Genomic DNA, 27,712 nt, shown 5'->3' on the forward strand with positions numbered 1-27,712 from the left:
AAAGATGAGCATTATTTGCTGCTTCCTTTTGTACTCTTGCCAAACAAAGACGACCCCACCACCACCACACACACACTTAAAACACCTGTAATTACTATAGAATCCCGTTAAGTACAGGTCATTGTTGTACACGCTGTATGAAAGCTAGCGCTACAATACATTCTCATGTCAGCTGGGAAAAGAAACATAGGCATGTATATTAGATAACCTTGCATTTAAATGGTTTAGTATTTGAAAGAATCTGGCGTTAATTATTAATGAAAAACCTAAGTACATATTGATGACATTAAAATATCATTGGAAAACAAAGCCAAGTTATTCATTAATAAACATTAGTGTGCAGTGTAGAAGTGCAGCAATCATTGAAGCTATAGGCCAACTCTCAGTGGGACACAGACGCGGGCATCTAAAGCACAAATAGTGACTCGCAGTGATGTATTCACTGCTACTCTCGCCATCATCTAGAAACATGCATTTTAAATTGGAGACCTTGTTGACTTAACTGAGTCGCATCTATCAGTATGTGGATTAAGGCTCTGTAGCGATGTGCTCACCTACAGCTCTTGGCCCTTATTGTCTCTTTGGTGTGATAGTCATTGACTCCTGTTTGGTTGGTGGAAGCAAGTGTTCAGAAATAAGTTCCCACAAACGCCCGAGATGCCTGGGAGAGAGAAGGCGGGCATCGGTTCATGTTACATCAGAAAACTGTTTCTGAAGAGCGATGCGTGCACGCCCACACACACTTACAGTAGTACTCCTTCTCGCACGAGCATGCACGTGGCTGCACAATCACATGCCCTACTTCCTCTGTAACTTCAAAAGCCCATTCTCCCTCTTGATATCTCATTCTCTATATGAATGTGCACACGCAATTCATCACAAACACACACACTCACACACACAGAGCATCTCGCAAAACATGCTCCGCATGTGAATCCTGCCTGGAAACTAAGAAGGATGGATTTCATTTGTTTCAACTGGACATGTGCCATGGCAACCACATCCTGACTACAAGCCAGTTAGATGAGACTTGCACAGGACCATGACCCAATGGCAGAGGTGACCTGAAAACAAAAGAGGGATTGCCTCCTTGACACCCAGCAATCTCATCCTGTAGTCCTTCATGTTTGTTTAATATGACTTGTATTCTTCAGATTTTCCTCTGAAGATTTTATCTGGACAACACGATCAAGATCATAGAATTAGCATCTGGAGCTGGAATATTAGGCGCACACATATACACACATCATTCATGACTTGGATTTACACTGTTTTACATTTATTTCCTTGATATTTACTCAAACCTCAATATGAATTTCCTCAAAACAGGCCAACAAGTAGTTTTTGTGCTGCTGGCTATTTTAAAATGTAATTTCCAAATAGTAATAATAATAATAGTAAAATAATAATAATAATGGATTGGATGTATATAGCGCTTTTCAAGGCACCCAAAGCGCTTTACAATGCCACTATTCATTCACTCTCGCATTCACACACTGGTGGAGGCAGCTACGGTTGTAGCCACAGCTGCCCTGGGGCAGACTGACAGAAGCCAGGCTGCCATATCGCGCCATCGGCCCCTCTGGCCAACACCAGTAGGCAAATAGGGTAAAGTGTCTTGCCCAAGGACACAACGACCAGGACAGAGAGCCAGGGGATCGAACCGGCGACCTTCCGGTTACAGATACGATTCCCAACCCCCTGAGCCACGGTCGCCCCGATTATACCGTGTATATGTATGTTCAGTAGTGGTGCAACGGATCACGGTTGATCCAAAATCCAGACCGATCCCACTCCACGGTTCGGTACGCACGTGATCCGAAGATGCGAAAAAGAATTAAAAGTATGTGCATGGTGTGCGTGGTCAGTTATGGCCAGCGCTAGCGGTCCAAGTGGAGGAGCAGAGGAGTTTAAGCAGCCCTTTGCTGCCTAATCCGACCGGGCTAAAGCTATTACAAAAGCTATTGGGGTGTTTAGCTGCAGACGGGAGGCCGTATTCCGTTGTGCAAAACAAGCGGTTTAAACTGTGATGAACGTGCTTGAGCCACGCTATGATATCCCGTTGCGTGTCCACTTCAGTGTGACAAGATCGCTCCAAGCATGTATGAGCAGGAGAAGTTTAAAGTTATGGCTGAACTGTCCCAGGCATCTTCTGTTGCTCTAACTACAAATGGGTGGATCTCCAGGGCAACGGAAAGCCACGTGACCGTGACCGCTCGTTATATCACAGCGGAGTGGTAGATACAAAGCCCTGCACTGCCCTGTAGATTACATTAGATTAGATGAAACTTTATTCATCCCTCGGGTGGGTTCCTCCGGGAAATTCAGTTTCCAGTAGCACAGCACCGACAGAAGTTGCAGAATGTGAGCAGAAATATACCAAATATACACATATATAAATACAGAGAATACAAAAGGGATAAATAGAATAAATAGGAATAAGAATACAAGGGAACGGCACATTTCAAGTATTGTGAGTCTATTACACTGTTGGATATTAACAAAAACTATTGCACAGTGAAAAGGCGCTACAGCTTACTTGTTCCCCCCTCCTTTGTCCCCGTTTCCCCTCCCTCTCCCCTCCAGCGAGGAGTTAAACAGTTTGTTGGCGTGTGGGACTTTTTAAGTCTGCTGGTCCTTGACTTTAGGAGAAGCAACCTCTCACTGAACAGACTCCTCTGGTTGTTTATGGCCGTGTGCAGGGGATGCAGAGGATGCCCAGCATGGTTCATAATGTCCATATTGCACCTTAATTTGTTTTTATATAAGTGAGTGAAATGAGTCTTCAGTTGAATGTTTTTTAATAGGCAAAAAATACTTAACTCTTGAGCATCCCTTAAAATTTATACCCATCCTTTGCCCTTCGTACCCAAAATGGTCCCTTTTTTTCGCTAGGGTCACTCGAGGGTTAATGTTATAATATATATTTTAATATAGTCTTCATTTTACATGTTCATATTGTTCAAAATATGACATCTAACATGTAATATAAAAATTACATGTAGCAAATCAAATCACTAAATTCCATATATCTAACATATATATCTGATTAACAGAAGTGCAGAAAATATTTGTACATATACTTACTAAAATCAAAATCTGTGAAACCTTTTATGTAATTACAATAGAGAAAACGTAATTATGATAATTATTGTTTATAAATACATGAACTATGTCACTTTAACACAAGAAACTACCTAAATGAACATCCATCCAAAGTAGTAGTAGTATAAGGATAAGCTAAAACATATCACCTCTTTGGCTGCATGCACAAAATGGGAATAGTTTTTGATTTTGAGAAACATTCCCTTAAATCTCCAAGTCAACTAGTTGTCTCTTGTGGCCATAAACATCTGAGCTTATAAGTTGTCTGTTATTGCTACTGGCTTATAAGTTTTGGTTAAGAATCTTATTCTCGACCAATATTCAGGAATAATTACATTTTAATTAGACATGTATTACACATTAGGTAATTTCTCAGTTATAACACTGGCCTTGGAAGCGGTAAAACATATAAATAATGTTAAATATATAAAACTGACCTAAGACAAACCTTAAAACGTCTTTGCTTAAGAATACTTTGGATTTTGAAAACTCGTAAAAAAGACACATGACCATGCTGCGACTTAGTAAACAAACTTAGCTCTCCACGGCATAAATAATCCTTGGACACACACACACACACACACACACACACACACACACACACACACACACACACACACACACACACACACACACACACACACACACATGCATTTATATTTATATGAATGTGTAAATTTCCTATGAGAATAACCATTTATATTGCATATTGCCATTAACATTTAAAGCTTGACATAGTCTCTGCACTGCAAATCTCCCTGATCTTCTCCAGACTCACACTCCCTCCTTCTCCCTGTGGTCTTCATCAGCATGTCTGCTTACTGTACCTCCCATTAATCTGAGAACTATGGGTGCAAGGGTTTTCTCTTTACTGTATCCAAACTTTGGAACACCGTACCCCCTCACATCCAAGAGCTGGACTCTTAAGCTTAGTCACTTTGACGGCGTTAGCTGTATACTATTTGTTTCATTTGATCGATTTTTAAAATACCATTTTAAACTGAGCTGAGCTTTGCTTTTTTATGGTGTAATTCACTCTTACTGCTTTAATTGTTTATCTAAGTATCGTCAAAGGCAAAATTAAATACAATGAATTGTGATTGTTTTTGCAGGTATTTTAACATAATCAAAGTATATAGGATATACAGTTTACTGCCTATGTCCTTACATGTGTTTACCCATGTATGAGCTGTGTTTTTCTGTTCTGGTAGGCAGCGCCACTGTTAGAAACCAAAGTCTATTTTCTGTCAGTCTACAACCCCTCACAGGTCCTCTCAGGTGAAGACACATTGAATTATGTAGCAGGTGTGGAGAGGAGGAGTGGGGTAGTTTTGTGCTTGAACCCGGCCGCTTTCAAAAATTGTGAAGGTGAAGCTAGTTATGAAGCAATGACATCCGATCTGACCGCCGTAACTGAGAGCGCTGACACAAATGGCCACCTATTGTAAGGGCCGTCTGGTAATCATACATCCCCGTCTGGCTTGCACACTGACGGCCAAACCTCACACTCTCGTGGGTGACCCAGATACAAAAGGCCTTTGTTTTCGTGGGTGCACACATAAACTTACAGACACTAAAGAGAAATCTAGAAATCCCATAGTTCTCCTCGTGGCATTGGTTTGGTTTAAAGGATTCTTTAAAAGAGCATCAGAGTGTGCAACGTCCCACTTTGTGAGTCTAGACTCAGGATGATGACACAATCACTTTGCCTCTGAAAGAAGTTTCCGTCTAAAACCTTTTTATTAATCTAATGAATTTCTATTTGTTGTCAACAAATGATATAATTATAATACCAACCAACAGACCTATTGCAACTACGTGGCTGTACAGTCCAAAGCGTATAGACGTTTATTTCATTTGTCTCTGTGGGAGAAGAAGGAATCTGACGCGTAATGGCACAGGGAACATTTTCACATACTCTGACCCTTTGTTGAACCGACTACTGTCTGAACTTCACTGGGCGATGTGATGTACTTTATATCACAGCTGAGACATACTGAAGTCCAGCAGTTAACTGGCTGCAGGTGATGCTTTTATGTCAAGCGAGAAGATTTAATTGAAATGCAGGAGCTGGTCCCTCACGTTTCTCTTAATATTTTGCCTGCTGGCTACTCATAGGCAGGATCCTCCTGAAAAGTCTGAGCTTCAGTTAATGAGACTGACTGGTGTGCCGAGTTGTTCTGCTAGCCCTTCGGAGAATCTGAGAGAGTGCACGGCGAGGGCCCCAGCCCGTAACGCTCATGCACAAACATGCACACAGACAGATAAGAGCGGATAGCTGTGTGGGAGAGCTGACCAGCTATCTAAACTTCACAAAGACCATGCTGTTTAATCTGCTCCACACATTAAAGCCACGGCACCTCAAAGCCAGACGAGTCCTTACAGCCGTGGACATGCCTCTGCCTCCCTCGGAAGAGAAGACAGCGCGGCGGTGTCCACTGCGATGTGGCCCAGAAGCTTACCGTGAAGACAGGGAGTCTGTTCGCTATGAATGAGTCAATCTCACACCAGGGATATGACAATCCAAAGAGCACTCAAAACCAAACACAGCCCTTCAAGCGTGCACAAAGGGCTTTTCTCCATCATTAAAGACATCACACTGGTCCTTCAAATCTTTGAAATGCTGATATTGTTTTCCACAGGATTTTCGTCACGCTTTCAACACAAAGTCCCCAGAGGTGATATTAAAGGAGATCAAATAAAAGTCTCAAATGGCATACTATTTAATCGCTGTTGTTCATTAAACAATTGAAATAAAGCTGATTAGAATCTGTTTTTACAGCAACATGGAATAACCGCGGCTGTTTTAGGATTTATTTATTTGCCACTTAATTAACTATGGATGGACTCAAAGGCAGCCTACTGCTTGAGGAGGTCCAGCTTAGAGCCCCGCAAACAGCGTGTGCAAAAACAACATTAATGGCATCTATCATCAGCTACTAATTATGCTGCCCGTGGGCCTGACTGGATCCGGTTTCAGCTTTGGGCTCCAGCCACCAAACACTTAGCATTCATATTTAATCACAACTCATTATCCACTAACAATGTAGGAAGGAGACAGAGACCGCACCTGATATGGCAGACAGACACGGCCAACACACGCACCAAACAAAAATCTTACACATACACGTATTGACACCTGCAAAGACAAATAGAAGCAGCACATTAGCCGTCACCCCCCTCTTTCCCCAGTCAATGGAAAAGAGCTCTCTGTGCTTGAAGTGAGTCAACCTCTTTGATGAGAGGTAGCGCCCCAATTCGGTGCTTTCTCAGCAAGATGGTCCTTTCATGTGCGAGCCTTTTCAGCCTTTTTCTGGTTCAAAGAGCAGCAAAAGCAAACGGAGGCTAATCCTTTATCCTCACAACAACCGCTGGTTTGTTGCCGGGTTATCAGCTTAGAGTCATCATGATGTCACACTCCTCAGGTGTAAGTAGTCTGATGTGGGACATCAAATATGACTGCTGGAGCCACCTGCCCTCGTTATTGTCATCGGGGTGAAACAGAGTAGAGTGAGTCATGAGATTCACTCGTTTCATGATGGGGTCAAGTTTTCTTTGTGATTTTGCTCCGTGTGTTCGTTTGGTTCAATCGGCTGCATTCGGCGAGGCTATGGGCGCAAGCCTCGCAGCCCAGCGAGTTACTGTATCTGATGTGCATCAGCAAGTCCTTTCAAGTGCAGGTCTGCGCAATTTGTATTTAACACTGGTTCGAATAATTATCCAGCACTTGTTTGTCAAGGTCTAGGACTGTAGCCAGCTGAAACAGGAGATGCTCCTGAAAGATGCAGGAGCTTTTAAACAAAAAACACTGAAATATCATCTTTCTTTAAGCTGTGAATCAACACACACACTGCTATGTATTTTCTCACTTTGCGATTCTTTGAATCTGGGGCAGAAAATTGTAGCTATTATGCAATTTTTAAGAAATCAGCAGTTCACTAAGTGTAAATAAATCACTGCGAGTTCACAGTTACAGTTCAAAGTCATTTGTAGAAATGTAATTACCAATACAAACAAACATTTGTTTTGGATTCATTTAAATTCTAATTATTTTTGCATTTTTCTCTCGTCACACTGGCTAATACGCACCCGCACCGAATCTGGAGAGTTCAGCTTCAGTTATGTAGAATTCTGAGAGTTCGCTCTACTTGGTTCAGAGCCCAGCCATGGTTTTAGAAGTGTAAACAAAACATTTAAGAGTCATTTGACCCCTTGTGGAGACAAGTAATCAGCGTGTGACCTCAGACATTTCTCATCACAGACAGGAGGCCAAGAGAAAGTCATCAGCAAGCACGTACGCTCATGTGCCCAGAGTATTTTCAAATACATATATATGTATGTATGTACTGGTGCACAGACACATGTATGCATAATTGTACTACAATGGCAACAAATGCAGTGACCTTATAGCAAATCCAATGAACCTTCATCAGATTTGAGCCATACTCTTTTAAACTTTTTTATTAGACAACACATAAAAAATCAAACACAACCTTGTGATGAAAAGCAAGTAACACAATATGCTTAAGGTGTCACAAGCTATAATCCTGAATTATTCATTCGAGCAAAGCAGCCTGATAGAAAAATCAATCATTCAATCCTGATCCGATACAGGTCTGCTGAAATATTAGCTGTGGGGAAACATCATGTATCAGTCCATGAATGCTCCTTAATGTATATTCCATTAAAAATTTACGCTCTAGTCTGAGAGTACGTGCGCGGACGTGTTCGCGTGCGTGCACTTGGGGTTTTTTGTTGCGCAGAGGACAGCATTGGTCTGCATGTGTGCGCGTGCTCGAGGAAGGTGGGGTCACCACGTTCACAGTCTGAGTCTTGAGAGCCGACGGGCTGTCGTCGGGGCAGGAGGAGGGGGTCACATGGGTGCAGTGACCTCCAGGCAGCGTTACGCGAACCCCCTCACGGACCTCGATGAAGTCAGATTGCCTAATCCGCGGAAAACAAAAGTGCAGTCAGTCAGAGCGGACAAGTCATCGACAACAGCAGAACCGCCGGTGTGGGAGAATTTCACCAGTCTGGGCCTCATGCAGCCCTTCAATTATGAGATATTGATGATGGAAAGGAGCCGGGCTTTTACACTACTAATGCTAATGGTCTCTAAGTGTTCACTAGTGAAAATGGACTATGTGTTTTCTGTTGAGTTAAATACGATAGGCTCGTGACGACTGCTGTCTGTGTTTTGCTGTGAGTGCTTTTGACAATTGGCCTGCCAGTGTCAAATAACAATCAATGCTTGGCTGTTAAAGCAGCTGCATCTGCACGCGGGACTCCGATGTATGAAACATCTTTAAATAGGAGAGCTTCTGATAGAATAAACAAAGGATTTCTGTGTTTGCCAATATGGATGGATTATACAAATCTCCTGAAATTGTAAATCCGTCTCATGTGTAAAGCGATGGCGCTTATCTTTCTCACAATGCTACTGAGTATTTTGCCCCACTGCTCGCACGCGATTCCTATACTTTGTCTTCTGGGTGTTGTTTGGGTGAATCCCAAGTGAGAGCTATTCACGTTTTTCCCTTATACTGTGTTTGTCTGATGCACCACAGCCTACTGAAGTCTACAGTATTTACACACTGTTGTTTGTCACTCAGCTGACGATAAGCATCTCCAGCAAACTACAATGAGCATTATGAATGAGATCGTCCGTTGTAATCATCAGCCAGAGCACGAGACTTAACAGATAGTGGGGGGTTGGGGAGCCAGTCCGCCCAGCAATACCAGTTTCTTTTGGTGGAAACCCTTCCTCCTTCTTTGGCAACTTGCCCCCCTAATGAACCCAATCCTCTTTAGATGATGTCATTTCAACAGTTTTGTTGTTCTTTGTGAATATGTAACCCAGATAAGCAGCAGGCACGCATGCAGGATGAACCAAAGAAGAAGCAAGAGGACCCAAAGAGATGGAAAAGTGAGAGAGACCCGTGCTTTACCAAATTCCAGGAGTATGAGGCGACCCAGCGTTGACTGCCCCACGAGGAATCCCTTTGATAGCACTCCTATCTGCCTGGCAATCAATACGTTACACAGTGCTGATAAAAGAATATGGCTTACATCAAAGCGCACGCCTGCCACGATGTGGAGGATAAGTAATAAAATGTCAATTATTAATGGAGGGGAAGGGTCCCCTTTCAAGTGGAAGAGAATTTAGATAGTGGAAATCAAACAGAATCCATTGTCTATAAATAACATCCTCAAGGCATTTAAATCCTTTCAAAATAACTTTCAAGTCACTTAACAGACACAAAGATTTCATCGCATGCAGTTGGTGCGGTTTAAACGTGAAATCCTGATTGCTTCCAAACAATATTCGCACAGCAACAAAAGAAGTAACCCTTCTGCAACCTCTGGACAACATTATTCCTCAGCTGCCAGCAGTTTGAACTTATAACCTTCACCTTCCTGTAACCCCGGCATCTGTCCAGCCTAACTGTGGGTGCGTAGATCCTCTCCACACTTCACCGTGGCTCTCGATCAATATTTTTCCCTGTAGAGTGGCTTTGTTCTTTCATGTTTTGATTGTGCTAGCCAACAAAGTTTTTTTAGGGGGGTTTGGCTTTATCCCACCTGACTTTGAAATTCACATTGTTTGATGCGGCTTGTCAGGTGATATGATTTATTGATCAGCATGTCTCTGATAAGAAAAAGAGATGTTGGCACTGCATTTAAGAGCCCTGCGGCTTTATTACACAATGCAAAACAGAGCAGTGTAACCCTCAACGTAGCTGCAATTTTAAATATTCATAGGAAAAGAATCAACATATGGATCAACATACATATTTTATGTTAGCTGTCCCATATGGAAAAGAAATCTACTATATAGCATGCATTAAGTACAAACTTTTTGTCTTTCATTTTGCCCCGAGGCAGCTGCTTGCTGTCTCCTCCCTGCTGTAGTGAGGGGAAAAAGAATCAAGTATAATTCACTAATGAACCTGTCTGGATTGTTCTTCCCCGTGAAGTTCACATGAAAGCAGTTTTATTGATTTCTCAGCCCAGACCTAATAAACTGTGAAGTTTTCACTCTGCTCACACCTCAAACTTTACCTCCCACCTCTGTTATTGCACAGGTTGTGTGAGCAAGGTTGTGACTGTTTCTACCCAGCTGGTCAATGAAAGTAGCCTCTTCATTCCCCGAAGTCTGAGAATGTATTAATGTAAAGTTTTACAATCTTTGACAAATAACAGAGCAAAAAAAAGTTACAGTGTAACTAATGCACAACAACATATCTGAGGAAGTGTTAGATGCTAAAGCTAACTTAAATCCTTACAGCAGTTATCAGGTGGCTTTCCGCGCATGCTAGAGCTTCTCACTGCAGCTGTCACTGAATCCCCAATCTTCTCCTTTTCAGAGGCTAATGTGCTGACTCTGGGATTCTCCGGCTCTCAGCGGGGAGCTTCTGGCCACCTGCAGTTGAGGGAATGTCCAGGGTTGAATATGTGGTCCTTAACAAAGGGACCTCTTTTAGGTCCATCTGGGAACTCTCATTTTCTTCCTTGCAAAAGGACAGTAGCCAGGGGAACCTGGTTTACAGCAATCTTGAGAGGATGAGTGGTGAGAGTATGTGAGTCCTTTCCATCATCGTCTCTGTTACATTCAAACAAAAAACGATCTTTTTTAACAGCCTTTGCAGCAGCCACACATCCAGAAAACATGCCCGCAAACAAAGAAAAGCATAAAAATGTGATGTCTCATAAATGACTTTGGATGTTTTGATGACCATAACTTACACAAAGAGTCTTCAAACAGTGCACAGTCTTAGGTGTGTTATCAGCTGTGTGAGACTAACTGCTTTGTGTTAACATGTAGTCCTCTCTAAAGACAAAAGAATCTTCACAATTATGCCGTGCAGTCTGAAGTGCTTCAATGTTTTTATTTAGATTATTTATAGATGTGTATAACCAGGTAAGCCCTCGATTTAAGTCTTCATGCAAAGCAAACTGCTTGCAGTCTAAGAAATGCATTGATTTTCTGCTTTAACATTTAACAAGACACCATATTTTATTCCCCCAAAATGTGAAGCTATTTGTTTAAAAGCTATTTGTTTAACCGTCCTTCTTGATCGCAACCAGCCCTCCTTTCTGTCCCACTGGCTCTGTGCCAGGCAGGGAATCCTGGCAAACACAGGGCAGACAGACAAATCAAGCTGCCGGCGGCGTTTCAGACAGAGCAGACAGTCACCAACCCAGTACCTGAGCACAAAGACAATGATGTCATGTTGTCTCCTTCCTTTGCAGTCAGAATTACTACTATTAACAGAACAACATGGAAAAGCATCGCCTATTTTAAAGATGGAAACAAACCACAAAGTACTCAGAATAGAGGGTTTGTAAAGAATCTGCGTACCACAAAGGACCTATTCTTTATTTCAATTGAACTGCCTAGAAATATCGGTCGCACATTACTCTGCCCTTGGGTAATGAAACTATTAATTCATGATGAAAGTGGATCCATGGGCGTTTCTCAAAATGAGATCATTCCTTTCTTTATATATCCTTCAGACAATTCTGTCAATGAGACAGAATAAAGGTGGTTAAGTGCACTTTTGATATGTCTTTTTCTTTTAAATATATTAACATGCTGTGCAGGGTGATATTTAAAGGAACAAGTAAACAGTTGACCCTTTCAAAAATGTAAATAAATAGTCATTTACCTCACCCAATATCTTACCCCTTTCTCACCTCCCTGCCAATTGCACTAGACCACCCAATGATCTGTCATCACCAGGTCATCAACTGAACCACTGCATTCCTTTCTTTTCATTCCCTGCTTTTTTCACACTCTTGCAAGACTCATCTCCTCGTTTACATCTCTATTGTGACACAAGAATGTGTCATTTTGGTGCCCCTGGCACCCTCCCGGGCCCTTCACACCTCAGTGCGGCCTCCTCGCTCCACACCTGAAAGCAGATTAGCTGGACATCACCTCCCCACCTCCACCCTAGTTTAGTCTGCGGTTCTTTTCACTCCTCACTGGTCCTTCTTACCCCCCTCTGATTAGACTGCTTCAGTTTCAAGCATGAGGTCCAGGATAAGGTTACTGTACTGGGGTCGCTGATACACCAGAAGAGGTAAGTTATTGGGTCATGGGAACGAGAGAGACACTGGCCGCAGACGTTGATGTCATGGCGAATTGCCTCAGTAATAGACTGCAGACCGGTGATGTCATAGTACGGTTAGAAATCTGGAGGATGGGCGAAGGAGGATGAATGAATCGGATCAAAAGTGCAAGCACAGTATGATATCTGATGCGCTTCATGAAAAGAATGTCATTCACAATTGGTCTGCAGCCATCACTGTGTTTATCTCTTCTATTTAAAAAAACAACATTTTGGTTCCTGTTGTCATAGTTGGCACGGCAACCAAAAGCAGTGAAGCTCTTAAATCGGAAAAGTCCCGACACAGACCCGAGGTAATCATGAATTAGCAAACATGTCTGTAAACCACAAAGATGTTTCCCATCTGATATTTGCAGTATTCATCCAACCGTGTTTTTGTTTATTTTGTTGGCTGTTGGAGGTCCAGGGAGGCCGAGCACCGCCACTGGTGACCTTGTAAAAGAGAAGTGATGAAAAATTAATGGGAGAAATTCAGCCACCTGCTTTTCTTGCTCTATTTAGTATGTCTGCAATTCATTATATTTACTCGATATTTTGCTTTCACATTCTTTTACATGATACTTATTGTGCAAAAAGGAAACAAAAGTGGAGCTTCAGCTGCAGCCAGCCAAACTGCATTAAAACTGAATTACGTCTGCACTGTGAAATATTTTAATTGCAAGCTGATAAGGTTTTAGACTGAGGCTGTAGAGCGATCAGAGTGCTCAGCGCTCCGCCACATCGGTTAAAGCTGTGAGTGGTGGCAGACAGCCAGTAAGATGAATCAAGACTCAGTGATGCTGCACTCTACATTTAAAGACACCACAAAGGGATTAGCTTTGATTTGTGGTCACTGCTGCTTATGTCTGTGAATGTTCCTTTTGCAATTTATCAAAAGAGAAAGTGCACTGTTTGAACCCTTTGTACCTTCCACCCACCCAAAGCTGCTCACTTACTGAGCAGAAATAACTGACTGATAATGTGAACGGTACCTATGGTTGTTCGTGTTTGTTTATACGTGCATGGATGCATGGCTCAGACATGCAAAAACAACACAAACAGGTGCCTAAAGCATGCACACACAACATCTGAACTTCTGCATTCCAACACAAGGCCAAGTCCTTTCCCTCACACCCTCTATCTATAACTCTTAAGACTCTCAAACACTTTGATCCCCTCATGCCACCAAGCCAATAGTGAAACATTAGTGGGAGTAGCTCTTCTGTCAGATAGTTATGGATTGTGCTGTATAGAGGATGAGGTCACCAGGCAAATGCATAGCTGCTCTGGCTCACTGTCACTTTTCTAATTGGAATGACAAGCGGGGTCATATTTCTCCAAAGTTAAGATCTTAATCTCCTCAAACGGGATTGATGCCGACAATGTTTTATACCCAGAGGGCATAAATATTGACACGTATCTTGATGTATATGGGATGATGTGTAACATGAGGCTATCGCTGTGTCGCACATGACAGGTGATCTGCTGACTTTGGTACTGACGAGCTCATAGACGCAGTGCAGCACAAAGGGTAACAGCTGCGTGTGAGGAGGTGCTGCGTGCACGGATGTGGATATCTTATACACTGTATCCTACAGAGCATCAGCATCGCTGCCAGTTGTCTGCTTTATGATTTTCATAGTTAGCAAACCAACCAGTATGATGAAATCTCTGCAGCTGTTGTGTGCAGCAAGTCAGGCAACCAAATCCACCAGGGAAGCTTTCCAAAATGGATGCCGGCCACACGGCTCCACTACAGTGGAGCGGAGTGTAAGCGGAGGGAACAGTGCAGCTATGCCATGACGGCAAAGGCTCCATTAAGGGCCATCAAATATTAATCTGCCATACGGCACTGAGCCCTTATTTCTACCCTGCAGTGTGAAAATCCACCAGGAAAACCTGTCCTGAAAACAACAACAATGCTGTGAAGAGAACGTAAAGGAAAGCCCCTAATTATCTTGGACTTCTCACCAGGCAACACCTATTTATTTATTGATGAACAGTGGCAGAAACAAAGGCAATACTGTAACATACTAACTACCACCGTCATTAAGTGAATGGCTGCCTAATCTTCACAATAAGCTTCAATCATAAAATTGTTCCTGTTCAAAGGGACGTTTGTTTTCTCACCTGGTCCACATTGTGCAGCAATGTCAACTAATGTCCATAAAGCACTCAATGAGCATAACAATGACATCACCAGACTGACCACATGGTCCAATAACTTGAGTTGACTCCAAGCTGTCAATAAAAACTCCATCAATGAATCCAACCAGGCCTATTCAGAGCTGTGACCGGGTTTAAAATGTGTTTAGTGCTGCTGGTGGGGCGCTAATTTGCTTAGGATCCTCGCAGGCTGGCTGTAATTACATTATCAGACCGTTAACAACCACAGAGGAGCTCGAGACGTTTCTCTAAAGGCTCTGTCATCCATCAGTGTGCGGTGAGTTGCAGTGGAGTTTATCTAGAGTGCTGTTTGGCTAGGTCTTTCATGTTTTTGAATGGGATTTCCCTTATTATTTAGACGCTGGCTGTGATACACAAGATGCACAGCCTACCTGAATATTGTTCTTGACCTTGTCAATCTCTTTATGACCACAGTGTAAGGGTCTTCGAAAAGCCTCTTCTTTCAGGACAACAAACCAAGTCACAAAACTCAAATCGTCTCAAACTGGTTTCTTAAACATGAAAATGAGTTAATTTTACTCAAACAGCCTCCAGTAACGAGTTCTCAATCCAACAGCGTACCTTATGGATGTACAGCTGCCAAATCTGCAACAGCTATGTGATAAGGACCAGGATCTCAGAGGAACATTTCCAGCACCTTGTTGAATCTCTGCCATAAAGGATTAAGACAGTTTTTTAGGTATGAGAGGGTCCAACACAGTACTTGTTACTGTAGGTGAACCCAATAAATATATTGTATTGTAATTATCGGGTTTACATTGCCCCAAACATAAATGTAACATACAAGTAAAAATAAATGAAGAAACAAAAATAAAGCTCTGTAGCATTAGACTATAACCCCCCCCCCAAACAAAAAACATTTCATATTCTTAGAAAATGAAAAACTATCACAAAAACTAACCCTTCTGAAATAAAGGCCAAACATTATCAAAACAAAATAGGATTATTTATGCTATGATAATTTGGTTGCATTAGGCAGGTTGCATTTGGTGATGGGCTCTAGACTGTAGGAAGTCATCGGCAGCAAAGGATTTTCATCTGAGTTAATAAAAACAATCATTATATTTAAAATTAGGTGAGTTTATTAGGTGATTCATTCAAATGCAACATAGAAACAAATTTTTAATGATTGCATCTTTGTCTAAAAACTTGTGGACCTAATTGTATAACATGCTTTCTCTCAAATGTTCACCAGAGGGCAGCATCAGCGCACGTTATAGTTCTTAAGTTCACATTCAGTCCTGGTTGTTAATGTAAAGTGGCCTTGAAGGAGAAAATGCAGACAAAAATGTCCATAAAACAAAAAATGCAACACAGTTTTGTTAAAAATTCCCAGTGATACCATGTAGATGTACATCCAATATGATACATCCAATCTGAACATGTCTTGATGCATGCTCAGTAATTCAGGTAAGGAAATGCCAAAAAGTTGATTCTGTTCATCTGGATGTTTTCAGCGTTTTCAATGGGAGAAACATTTCATCACTAATCCAAGTGACTTGTTCAGTTTCAGCTCACTGCAGGTTTCCCGGACTTTATAAACAGTACATTTGCATAATGACTGAAGCTAATATCACTGACGAATAGGCTGTAAGGTCAGTTTCCTGATCATTAATATGCAAACTGTCATGACCTTTGATCAACAAACACTGATCAAAGCATTGATCAGTGATAATTAATCAATGACCGTGAGTAACATTCACAGAGTTGGGGAATGGCAGCAGTCACAGATGGTGAAAGATGTACCTTTAGGCCCCCTACTCGATTCAGAGATGGTCGTTCCCTTTTCTCATAAATGGCCTCTCTGACTTCCTGCTCAAACCAGCGTTCCTCCCTGTCCAGGGTGTGTACATCTTCATCACTGAACGAGTGTCCACTGGTCTGTAGGTGTAAATAGACTGCGGAGTCCTGGCCTGACGAGTTAGCTCTTCTGTGTTGCGCCATCTGCTTAGCCGGTTGTTTGATTTCTCCGATGTATTGGTGGCAATCCTCCTGGCACAGTGCTACACTACATTACTGTGTTTGTGTTGGGGAACCCTTGGGGTGGACCAGTTTTTAGGCGCAATGTGCTCTGAGGTTTGAAAGCTAAAGAGGTGCTGTGTTTCGAGAAAATGCATCTCAGCTGTTCTAATCCGGACACATAAAGGATCACTAATGGATTTCGCTTAGGCAGCAGTTGTACTTCTCTCCTGGATCGCGTGTAGCTTTCTTTAGGCGCCCTCCCAGCTTTGACAAATGTGCAGCTGGGATGACCACATTTACTCAGGGCCTTCTTGGCATGATGTTCTTCTTCTTCCCTAGCTGCTCTGTCTGTGGGGATGGTGTTCGCTCTGTGTTGTAGCGTCCTGATGACACCTAGTATGTGCTCCAGTGGAGGATGAGAGTCAAACCTTAAATACTGATCCGTATGCATTGGTTTACGGTACACATGAACTTTTAAATGCCCCTTAAACCTTTCCCCACTGAAAACGCTATGTCCAGATGAACAGAATCAACTATTCAGATTTGTGCAAATCCTTCAATCTAAGAAGGCTAACGTGTCATTTTTCATATCCTCCCTAGTGAACTTGATGTGTGGTCCACCGCGTTAATCCATCCATTGGTGTTCCCCCGGATAAGCTGGAGGAGGTGGCTGGGGGGAGGGAGGTCTGGGCTTCTCTGTTTAGTCTGCTGCCCCTGCGACCCGGCAGTCCACCGAGTTAATGTGATCAGTGAATTTTGGTGCATCTGAGATTTCATTTTCACCCAGTTTTTATCCACATATCTGGTGTTCCAGCACAGGATAATAGAGCCCTCTTTTCCCCTTCTTCCATGTACAAGTTGCCACATTGGGTGAAACTGGGGAACCCATGGCACACCCATGTTCCTGCCTGTAATACTGACCCTTGTGTGTGAAATATGCGAAATGAAGACACAGTTCCAGAGCAAACATACTGCTGATACTGGTCCTGTTGTTGCTTGGATTAGTGAAAAACCTTTCCCCCACTGAAAACGTGACGTCCAGATGAACAGAATCAACTTTTTGGCACTGTGAATATGGTTAATATTGTTTGAGAGAATATCATATCAAGACGTTTGAATCTTGACAGCAGCTTTCCATGTAGCACCCACCAGACGGACTGACTTGGTGGAACTTGTTTACTGACATTTAAATAAAAACAATCAAATGTCAATACACAAGTTGCTACCACAGAAGATTGTTAAACCTATTCAATTATTTGGGGAATCTGTATTGTAATTATAATACTTTTGGATTAGAAAAGTCAGTAGGTAACCTTCTTGATAAACAAGTTTCCAAGCGAGAGAGTCCTACATGAAATATGATAATATATGCCTTCAACGGCATATTTAGCCAGCGGATCTGTTTGGATGATGACTGTAAAGATTTCCACTGTGCTAAAAAAAAAAACACAAGCAAAACATTTTCACATCTGTTTATTTGCTTTCTCCGAGTGGTACAGCTCAGGCTCCTACTGGATGACAGACGGGCAGATTAACTAACATATTTATAGTAGTTTGTTTATTAGAATAACTTATTTTATATATTTATACTGTTAGAGAGATTTTTTGCACATTTGCAGTACAATACAGTATTCAGAAAATACTGTATAAAAACAGTACTTACTAATACCTTTATAGCCATTCATTGGAATTCATGAAAATCTTTTAGATGAGGTTTTCGAAATGTCATGATGTTTTGCACGTCAACACAAATGTATTGCTGTTTGTTAGGTCAGTTACATATTAAGCCTTTCAGTTCGTATCAGAACAGAAATGCAAACCTAACTGGGTAACCTTCGTAATTTGCTTTCATTGCTTGGCGGGCTGTGAAAGTAATTTGTTTATTTCCCTCATGCAACCTTCAGGACACAAGCGTGGCTTTGTGATAGGGAATAAATAGTCAGGATTTGCATTCTGCATTATGCAAGCCAAAAGGTTGCTTTGAGCTTTTTAGTTATGCCTTAAGGTGTCAAAATTAAAAAAGATTACACAGTTATTGTTATCTATGTTCAGTGCGACTGTAAAGGAAAATGACTGGAACGTTATTAGGTATTTCATGTAGCCAAACCTTTTTTTTAGCATTTTGCCTCTGTTGGATACCGATAGTGAAGATAGACAGGAAGAAACACAGCAGGGGGCTACTGCCGCTGCTTTCTGCCCACACAGCACGTGGCCTGTCGCCTGGTCGCCTCTAAGCTAAATCGGTGCCCACTTACAGCCCCATCTTTGACACAAACTGCATTTGTGGTCAGAATGGGCATGGATGTCATGGTAATTGTGGGATATTAATGGTTTCTTTGAACTGTTCTTTTTCTAAAATGGAATGATGGTACAGCATACATGACTTTCTTTAATTTTCTTTTTTTTGCCTGTCCCATTTGGTTCATTAGCCATCAGAATTGTTGTCTGAAAACCAACAAGGATACCCAATGGATTTACTTTGCCAAATGGATCATTGTGGCATTGCCGTACTGGTCCATTTGATTGACCTTTGTTGTTATTATTTATTTTATTTTATTTTATATCTTATTTTATTGAGAAAGGGCACTTAAAAAGAGAAAGAAGAGAAAAATATCTCCTGGATCACCTGTTGAGAGAAAAAGAAGAGAAACAAGCAAAAAAAACCATACTAAACACAAAACCATCGCATTAATCGAGCTAAGTGTAAACAGCAGTAAATACTAAATATTCAATGTTGTTGTGCAGCACGCAGGACCGACAGCGCACAATGTGCTTTGAAGTAGCAGCCAAGAAAGGTGCAGTTTTTAAATTTATCTGGGCTAGTGTAGATGTAGCCTTGTGGAGGAGTAAAGGTGAGGCTTTTGAACTTAAGAACACTGTAGAAAATACAAAAAATATTCAAACTTGAGCACCCAATTCTTGTTTCGTAGTCATTAAAGATGTATGTATTGACGAAATTATTATAAACCACAAATTACCATGTCAAGCCCATGAGGAGCGGATATAAAGTAAAGGTTTTAATATGCATCCCTGAGGCACTATCACAATTACAACCATCTATTTCTCATTCAACCTCAATTCAATGCATATAGTCACACTCACACACACACACACACACACACACACACACACACACACACACACACACACACACACACACACACACACACACACACACACACACACTTTATTCCTTTTTTAAAATATATGAATACACGAGTTACTGGGGACAAAATACAGGATAACATTACAGGAGCATCTGTGTTCACGCCTACAGTGTACATTTTGTTCCAGCCCATGACAATAGGTGCCATTCTGCCAGCTGTGGAAACATAAACTTTGAGACGTGGGCCCAGTTTATTTGCAAGTCAAAGCAGGGAAGCAGATATGAAAGGTATATTTGTCAGTAACATGTGATGTCTGTAAGCTGGACGTGAGTTGCTGTGAAATTCGACAATGCAGAACGTATTCTCATTTGGGAAATAGAAGCCGGAAGGTACTTAAACTCTCAGGCTGTGATAAGCTAAGATTCATTTGAAGATTCCCATTTCTCTTTAGGAAAATGTTACCAATGGATGTAAATCATCGCCGGACGCTTGCTGCGAAGCTTCTGTTTTATGGGATATTCCTCAGCAACCACATAAGTGAGGGTGGTAAGTTCAACAAAATGTAGCTTAAAAGATTTCTCAATATCAACTCATAATCAGATTTTTCATGTTGTCAGTTTTCACAGGTCCAAATGGAGACTGCACACCCAAGAATACCCTCTTTATCAGTAATGAAACACTAACTCAACAATATTTTCCATCACGTAAGTTCAAAAATAATGAAGGAAAAAATAATAGTCTTTGAAAGGTTCAAAGAAAACAATAGTACCCTGTGTTTTTAGAAATGATTATTAAATAAATAAGAATACATATAATAAATAATTGTTATATTTTAGAAACTATCTACCGAGAGGTCAACGGACCTAAACTCTGTTTCAACATCCAGCCAAACAATAGCCTTGCAGGTACAGTTATCTAATTTTTGTTTTTTATATTTCGGACTGTTGGTGAAAAAAGTCGTCTTGGGTATTTGCTAAAAGTGTTTGATTGTTTCTGTATTTGTCTTAGATTGTTGTAGCGAAAACAATTTCACCTGTAGCCTTAAAGTAAAAGGAGACGGACCAGGCAAATACATCCTAAATGCAACTGAAGAGATTTTATCTAAGCAAGATATTGTGGTGATGAAGAAGCCACAGTATGATTATTCGTGTATGCCATCACAGGTCTACAGCAAAAGCAGCCCTGGTAAGCCTCTAAGACATGAGACTTTGCACACAATGGTCATAATTTTCAGTTTATTTGAAAAGGTTTCCAACCAGTGATCTGACGCACTTCTTACTTTGTTGCAGGTTTTCTTTATAACATCAACCGCTGCTTGAATGAAAGTAAATTCACAAACCTTTTCCTCTTAATTTCTACATGAAACAACGTGACAGCAGTGACAGTGCACAAGTTCTAATTTCATACTTTTATGTGTTGAAGGTTCCAAAAGCATTAGAGTGAATGCTGACAGTTGTTTAGATAATGAAAGCAATACCAGAGTGGCTTGCAAAGGTATTATGTTGTTTATTTAACAGGATCATTAAAAAAACAACATTTTAGTAAGTACTGTGATAATAAGAGAGCACGGGGTTGAAAATTTAATTCCTGCTTTTTTCCATGAATGTTTGTATGTGCCTGTGCTATGCAGATGTAACAGAAACACACTACGTTATCTTTGACAATAAAACATGTGTGTTATGTAAGAAACCAGTCTTGAAAAGTCTAGACAAAGAGATTAATTATACCCTGGAGAAAATTCCTACCAGCCCAGACAAAGCAAAGTAAATATCTCAGTTTTCTACAGAACAATAACAGCAAATAAAAATAAATACACGCTTTTGAAATCTGCTCTAAAACATTAACGGTGTGTCTTACAGAGATGCCATGAATGTTCTATCATGCTTGTTTAAAGAGCTGGGTAACGCCAGCACAGCAGCAGTGAAAATGGGCAACATTACAGGACTGATTGCCAAACTGCCCCAGGAAAACCAAACCAACATGAACTTTGTCTTCACAAAAAACTCTGGAGTAAATGTAAGGTGTTTGTGCAACACAATTTTATGACCTTCAATTAATAATATTATTTTGTTCTTCTTTTGTTATTTTTTTTGTTTTACTAATATTTTTAAAAGTCTGTTGAAGAAGAAAACAGCAATTCTTTGACGGGCCCATTTCGTTTAATGAAAATTCCTAAAAAGGCCAGTAAAATGGCGGTGGAGAGAAATGGATCATTTCTTGGGATTCTGCTCTTTCCAGAAATGCATGCGGTAATAGTACAGCTGAACTAATTACTCATGATCTTTATAAAATGTATAAACATATTGACCAAACCTGATCTATTAACAATCTTTTAATCTTAACAGGATGACAGCAGTAAATACTATTTAAACAGTGAGATAGTGGGAATAGAAATGGGGGCAAAAATACAAAACCTTTCACAACCCATCGAGATTCAGTACAGTAATGTGGACAAGGTAAGTGTGATGTCATAACAGAAATAATGATCAATTTAAGTTCAGAGGAAAACTTATTCTGATTTTCATTTTCTATTTTGATAAAGAAAGGAGCGAATGCTTCTTGCATGTCTTGGGATGGAAACAGCACAGATGCAAACGGTAAAAACCCCCAAATAGATCTCTCTATATATATATCTAATTTTAATATGAAAACCACAGGAATTAAAGACCTTTGAAGTGTTCACTCACATTTTGCACACACGCTGATTACTGTGATAAAGTCTGTCTTTAACAGTTACTTCTTTGTATTACTGCTGTCCAACAGGGAAATCACTCTGGATCACAGATGGCTGTCAAACAGTGGAGACCAATAACAGCATCACCTGCCAGTGCACACATCTAACCTTTTTTGCCATACTCATGGTAAGACAGCTGTATAGGAAATAAGAAATTATTTTTTTTACAGCACATACTGACACATAACTATTTGAACCTAGTCACCTACACCTGCAAACATTAGCACTTCTGATGTTAATACTCTGACCTACATCACTTCAATCGGTTGTGGACTGTCGCTGTTTTTCTTGATCGTCGGTCTCTTCATGCACATTCTCGTCAGGTAAGAGATCCGAGGCAGTTTGGATTTTTACCTCAGTAAAGTCCTTTTTCTTACGCACACTAATTTGCTCCACAGAAAGAGGAAAGCAAGCGAAGCAACAAAGATTCTGATGAACCTCTTTGTCGCCATGTTGATCCTGAACTTGTCCTTCTTGACCAATGAGAGCATTTCAAATCTGGGTATCAAAGGTGCATGTGTGGCAATAGCAGCAGTTCTGCACTACGGGATGTTGGCCACTTTTACCTGGTTCTTCATGCAGGCTTTACACTTGTACCTCAGTCTACGTCGAATCTGCACTGAAGTGAAACATTACATGCTGAAGATTTGCATCACAGGATGGGGTAAGAGACCTGAGCCAAAAATGATACTTATGCTCTCATATTATGAATAATAATCACAGGAGAATTTATATTCCTAATCTTCTCTTTAGTCATACCGGCTGTGGTGGTGATCGCTCTTCTTGCCTCCCAGAAATATAATTCTATTAATATTAATACAAATGAGGGGAAAGCAGCAACAATGTAAGTCTGTAAATCTGATAATAGATTTCTTGGATAAAACACAAACATCTTCATCAGAGGATCACGTTGTACTCCCTTTTTCAGGTGCTGGATCTCTGATGCTGGTATCCACCAGGGGGTCAACATTGGTTATTATGCTGTAGTGTTCGTCTTCACTCTGAGTGTATTCATTCTAACTGTAAGGCAAATCGTTCTAATGCCAAAAGCAGGAAAGGCCCAAGACAATAGTTCCATTAAGAGCAACACTTCCACCATTCTGAGCCTGTTCCTCCTTCTTGGCATCACCTGGGCTTTTGCTTTCTTCAGCTACGGACCTTTGCTCATCGCTTCCTACTACATCTTTACCATCCTCAACTCCTTTCAAGGTAAATCTAAAACTGTCACAGTGAGCTGACTTCATTCTTTATTGGATTAAAAGTCCTTAACCTTCTTCTTTATTTGTATAGGTTTCTTCCTGTTCATCTACTATTATAAATCCAGCAAGATTATTGGAGACGGCAAAATCCACACACAAAGTAGCAGCACAGCTACATCAAACACAGCTGTAACGTCTCCTTATGCATAAGGCTTGCTGTTTTACCATATTTTGACACAAGAGGGCAGCATTTTATTTCATATAGTTCCAGCAGGTTGCTCTGTGTAGAAACAACTTGGTCATTCTTCCCATGTGCTCTCCGCTGAATGGCTTTTCTGACATGAAAGCACTAACCCAGATTACCTTCTTTGACGCAAATACTCATGTGGACTAGAGCTCGAGTCAGTACTCTGGAAGTCATTTCAGAGCACGACTCTATGTTTGTTCCCATGCTTTTATATTTTAACAGACAAACTTGTCTTACTCACGCCAAATAATTCATAGAAGGCTGTGATTCAGTCAGAATACGCAACCACAATTGTAAACATGTCAGGATGTTAAGGTGTAAAATGTTAAAGTGGGAAAGTGAAACATGTCAAAGACATAAGGACATTTTCAATTTGATGGCAGTAACACCTCTCAAAAAGTTGGGACAGGGACATGTTGACAACCCGCTTTCAAGTCAAAAAGTCGTCATAAATAAGTCTCCAATAACACCAGAAAAAGTCGCCAGATTTGTCGCTAGTTGCTTTTTAGAAAAAGAGTCGCTAAGGGGGTCTGAAAACTCGCTAAATATAGCGACAAAGTCACTAAGTTGGCAACACTGGTGCTACTGCTGTTGCGAGTGTAACTACCGCCCCCGCCCCCTCAGCTCAGGGAGGGGCGCAAACACAAGGCTTTGTTTGCCGTCTCTGCTCAGCGCAAACACAAGGGTGACTTGCAGCATAAAGTGAAAGAGAGGGCAAGAGAAAGAAAAAAAACCCCCACGGCTCCCAATAAGGAGCCGGCTCGCATTGTTCACTTCAAAGATACGGCTCTAAGAGCCATTTCGTTCGCGGCCGACCCATCACTACAAGTGATATTCCTAAAACTTTTCCACTCAGGGGCCGAGTCATTCTCTGAGATCTGCTGCTGCATCTTCTCAGAGTGCTGATGTTTAGCAATGTCCACTTCTTTAGTGAACCTGTACTTGGCCTCTCTGTAGCAGTCCCTGTCTCCGCTTCTGAACGCCTTTCTCTTTTCCAGCCACAGCTTTTTGGGTTTAGGAGTAAAACAGGGTTTGTCATTGTTATAACTCACCCTGGTGCGTGATGGCACAATGCTGTCCTTGCAGAAGTGGATATAGGAGGTGACAGTGTCCATAAACTCATCCAAGCTGTTAGAAACAGCCTTCATTGTGTCCCAGTCTGTAGACTCCAAACACGTGCGAAGCTCCTCCACAGCCTCATTGCTCCACAGTTTTTTAGTCCTCATGACAGGTTTGGAGAGCTTCAGCCTCTGTCTGTACGTAGGGATCAGATGGATCATGACGTGGTCAGAAAGTTCGAGTGCAGTGCAGGGTAACACTGGTCCAGTGTCCTCTCCTCTCTGGTCGGGCATTTAATATACGGTTTATATTTGGGAAGTTCCTGGCTTAGATTGGCTTTGTTAAAGTCCCCAAGAGCCATAATGACAGTGTCCGGGTATGCCTGATCCATGTGCAGTACCTGCTCGTCGAGGGCACACTGAGCTGCATGCAAATCTGCATCTGGCAGAATGTAAACAGTGGCCATAAAGAATGAAGCAAACTCCTGCAGAGATTAAAGCATAGAAGATAGTGCTTGTGTGAATGGTGCATGTTGCATTGAGTGCTTTGAGTACCCCGGGAGAGTAGAAAAATGCTATTTAATAATCTTAGCATTCTCTTGTTGAAATATCCAAGCAATTCCTCGAAAAAGATGTCTGCATGGGAGAACATGTTGATATAAAACCTTTACATACAGTACCTCTCAGGATTGATGGTGCCTTTTCAGATGTAAAAGCTAGGCATTAAATTTATGGTGAGGATCATTATTCTTTATTCACTATTCTGAAATTGTCCCACAATTTGAAGACAACAGCATCCACGGTGGGGAAAGCTCAACTGGCAAACAAGACATGAGCTCAACACTACCTATAGTGATAAGATCCCTGAAGTTATTCGGATGTTGAAACTATTCTTTAAAATGTACCACATTTTATGAGCATATGGATAGGATTATCTCCCTTTTTCTTTCTCTGCACTACATATTTTATTTTGTATATATGTTACTTATTTATTGTGTTTTGCCTGCCTTATTTTAGTATCACAGTGGGACAATTTTGTTGTACCCATATATACAAAGTACAACTGTGCAATGACAATAAAGAGTGTGTGTATTTTGACAAACTCCTTTGCTTGTGGTAGATTTTTTTGTCAAGTTAATCATTAGTATTTATTTATAAAATAGCTTTTTTGAAATAAAAATTATAGCAATTCTTTAAAATTTACCATATTTAGGTAAATTAAGGTCTGATTTGTTCAATGACTTTTTACTATGTTAATATATTTTTCATTCAGAAATCTTCTGATTGGCTTTTTTAGTTCTCATTTTTGTGGTTTTATTGTAGTAGTAAATGGAAATGTTGTAATAACTTTTTTTCTATTTGATCAGGACACAATATTTCATACATATAAGTAAAGTATTGTGGGAAAAAATGATGTGTATACACAATAAAGTCTTAAAATAAAAGATTATGCTTTTCTTTAAATTTTGGTTATTAATGATTTCTTCAAACTACTCTTTTTACAGTGTGTAATGATTGTACCGCACATATCTAGAGTGATTTTATAAAATAACTGAAAGTTGCAGCAGTGCACATGGACAAGCCAAATGCATTCTGGAGAAGGGTTTTATGGTCAGACTAGACAAATACTGAGCTATTTGGTCACAATGAAGAGAAGCACATTTAGAGGAGTATAGGGGAGTACCAGCTGTCAAACACGATGATGCATCCTGTAGGATGAGCATCATTCTCTGGCACAGTGCTGTTTGTTATGATGATTTCTGATATGAGGTTCAGTTCTACGGTGATGATCGCAGGGTGTGCACAGGTCAAGTGCCACTATGACCCTCCAGACAATAACGAGGACAGGGGATGACCGTTCAGCTCTTTAATGGCAGATTTAGCGTGGGTGTGGGTATGTGTGTGGTTCTACAAACAGAATGGAAAATAGAACACAAATTACAATCAAATTATAGACAACAATAATCACCATATAACATATTACAGCCACATACTTGTCTTATAGGCCCTAATACTAAGCTGGCGGCTTTTACTTATAGTCTGAACCATATTTGGCAACAAAGAAAATAAGTCAAGTCAAGTCAAGTTTATTTATAGAGCACATTTAAAAACAACCAAGGCTGACCAAAGTGCTGTACAGTAAATACAGATAAAAATACAATAGAACACAATTTCGTAAAACACCTCGTTGATCAAATAAAAAATAAATAAACAAATAAATTAAACCTTTCTAAAAGCCAATGAAAAGAGGTGAGTTTTAAGAGCAGTTTTAAAAGTTTCTAGGCTTTTGGAGAATCTGACGTGAGGAGGTAAACTGTTCCACAGTCTGGGTGCAGCCACAGCAAACGCCCTCTCTCCCTTTGTCTTTAATTTATACCTGGGAACATCTAAAAGCATCAGGTCGGCTGACCTCAAAGATCTCCTGGGGCGATAAGTACTAAGGAGTTCTGACAGGTAAGAAGGTGCAGTGCCATTTAAAACCTTAAAAGCCAGCAGTAAGATTTTAAAATCAATCCTAAAAGCAACTGGGAGCCAGTGGAGAGAGCAGAGAACCGGAGTGATGTGGTCTCTTTTTTTTGAACCGGTCAACAGGCGAGCGGCAGCGTTCTGCACCAGTTGAAGGCGATGTAGACAGGAACGATCTAGGCCAGCATAGAGGGAATTACAGTAGTCCAGCTGTGAAGTAATAAAAGCATGGACCACTCTTTCTAGATCGTTCCTGCAAAGGTAAGACTTGACTTTGGCTAAAATCCGTAAATGATAAAAAGATCCCTTAACTACAGAGCTGATTTGTTTATCAAGTTTAAAAGCATTGTCAAAAATAACTCCAAGACTCTTAATGGAAGAAGTGCAATCGGAGGTTAGGGGTCCCAAAAAGTCAAGAGAGAAGTTGGGATCTTTAGGAAGCCCAAACACAATGACTTCAGTTTTGCTTTCATTAAGGTGTAAGAAGTTAAGAGTCATCCAAGTCTTAATGTCAGACAAGCAGGAGAGTAGCGG

At 40.9% G+C, this 27,712-nt stretch overlaps 1 protein-coding gene across 1 annotated transcript; it reads left to right on the top strand.

Annotated features, from left to right (window-relative positions):
* The first annotated feature begins 12,136 nt into the window (after positions 1 to 12,136).
* LOC308389220 (adhesion G-protein coupled receptor G2-like) lies at positions 12,137 to 25,886 on the top strand. Its single transcript, XM_080870445.1, has 18 exons — positions 12,137 to 12,191; positions 19,926 to 20,020; positions 20,092 to 20,178; positions 20,311 to 20,379; positions 20,483 to 20,659; positions 20,764 to 20,799; positions 20,897 to 20,968; positions 21,105 to 21,237; positions 21,334 to 21,490; positions 21,589 to 21,723; positions 21,820 to 21,930; positions 22,017 to 22,071; positions 22,238 to 22,335; positions 22,410 to 22,531; positions 22,607 to 22,872; positions 22,962 to 23,052; positions 23,137 to 23,417; positions 23,499 to 25,886. The coding sequence occupies exons 2-18, from the start codon at positions 19,930 to 19,932 to the stop codon at positions 23,615 to 23,617; spliced, it is 2,100 nt and encodes a 699-aa protein (XP_080726571.1). The 5' UTR covers positions 12,137 to 12,191; positions 19,926 to 19,929; the 3' UTR covers positions 23,618 to 25,886.
* Positions 25,887 to 27,712: the final 1,826 nt, after the last annotated feature.

The sequence above is a fragment of the Rhamphochromis sp. 'chilingali' genome (assembly GCF_963969265.1).
Source record: "Rhamphochromis sp. 'chilingali' genome assembly, chromosome: 21".
Taxonomy (NCBI): Eukaryota; Metazoa; Chordata; class Actinopteri; order Cichliformes; family Cichlidae; genus Rhamphochromis; species Rhamphochromis sp. 'chilingali'.

Excerpts from the sequence above, each read along its gene's own strand:
- LOC308389220 (XM_080870445.1), top strand. The coding sequence starts at position 19,930 with ATGTTACCAATGGATGTAAATCATCGCCGGACGCTTGCTGCGAAGCTT. Across the intron at positions 20,800-20,896 it reads CAACCGCTGCTTGAATGAAA|GTTCCAAAAGCATTAGAGTG; the intron begins GTAAATTCACAA and ends TATGTGTTGAAG. Across the intron at positions 21,238-21,333 it reads ACCAGCCCAGACAAAGCAAA|AGATGCCATGAATGTTCTAT; the intron begins GTAAATATCTCA and ends TGTGTCTTACAG.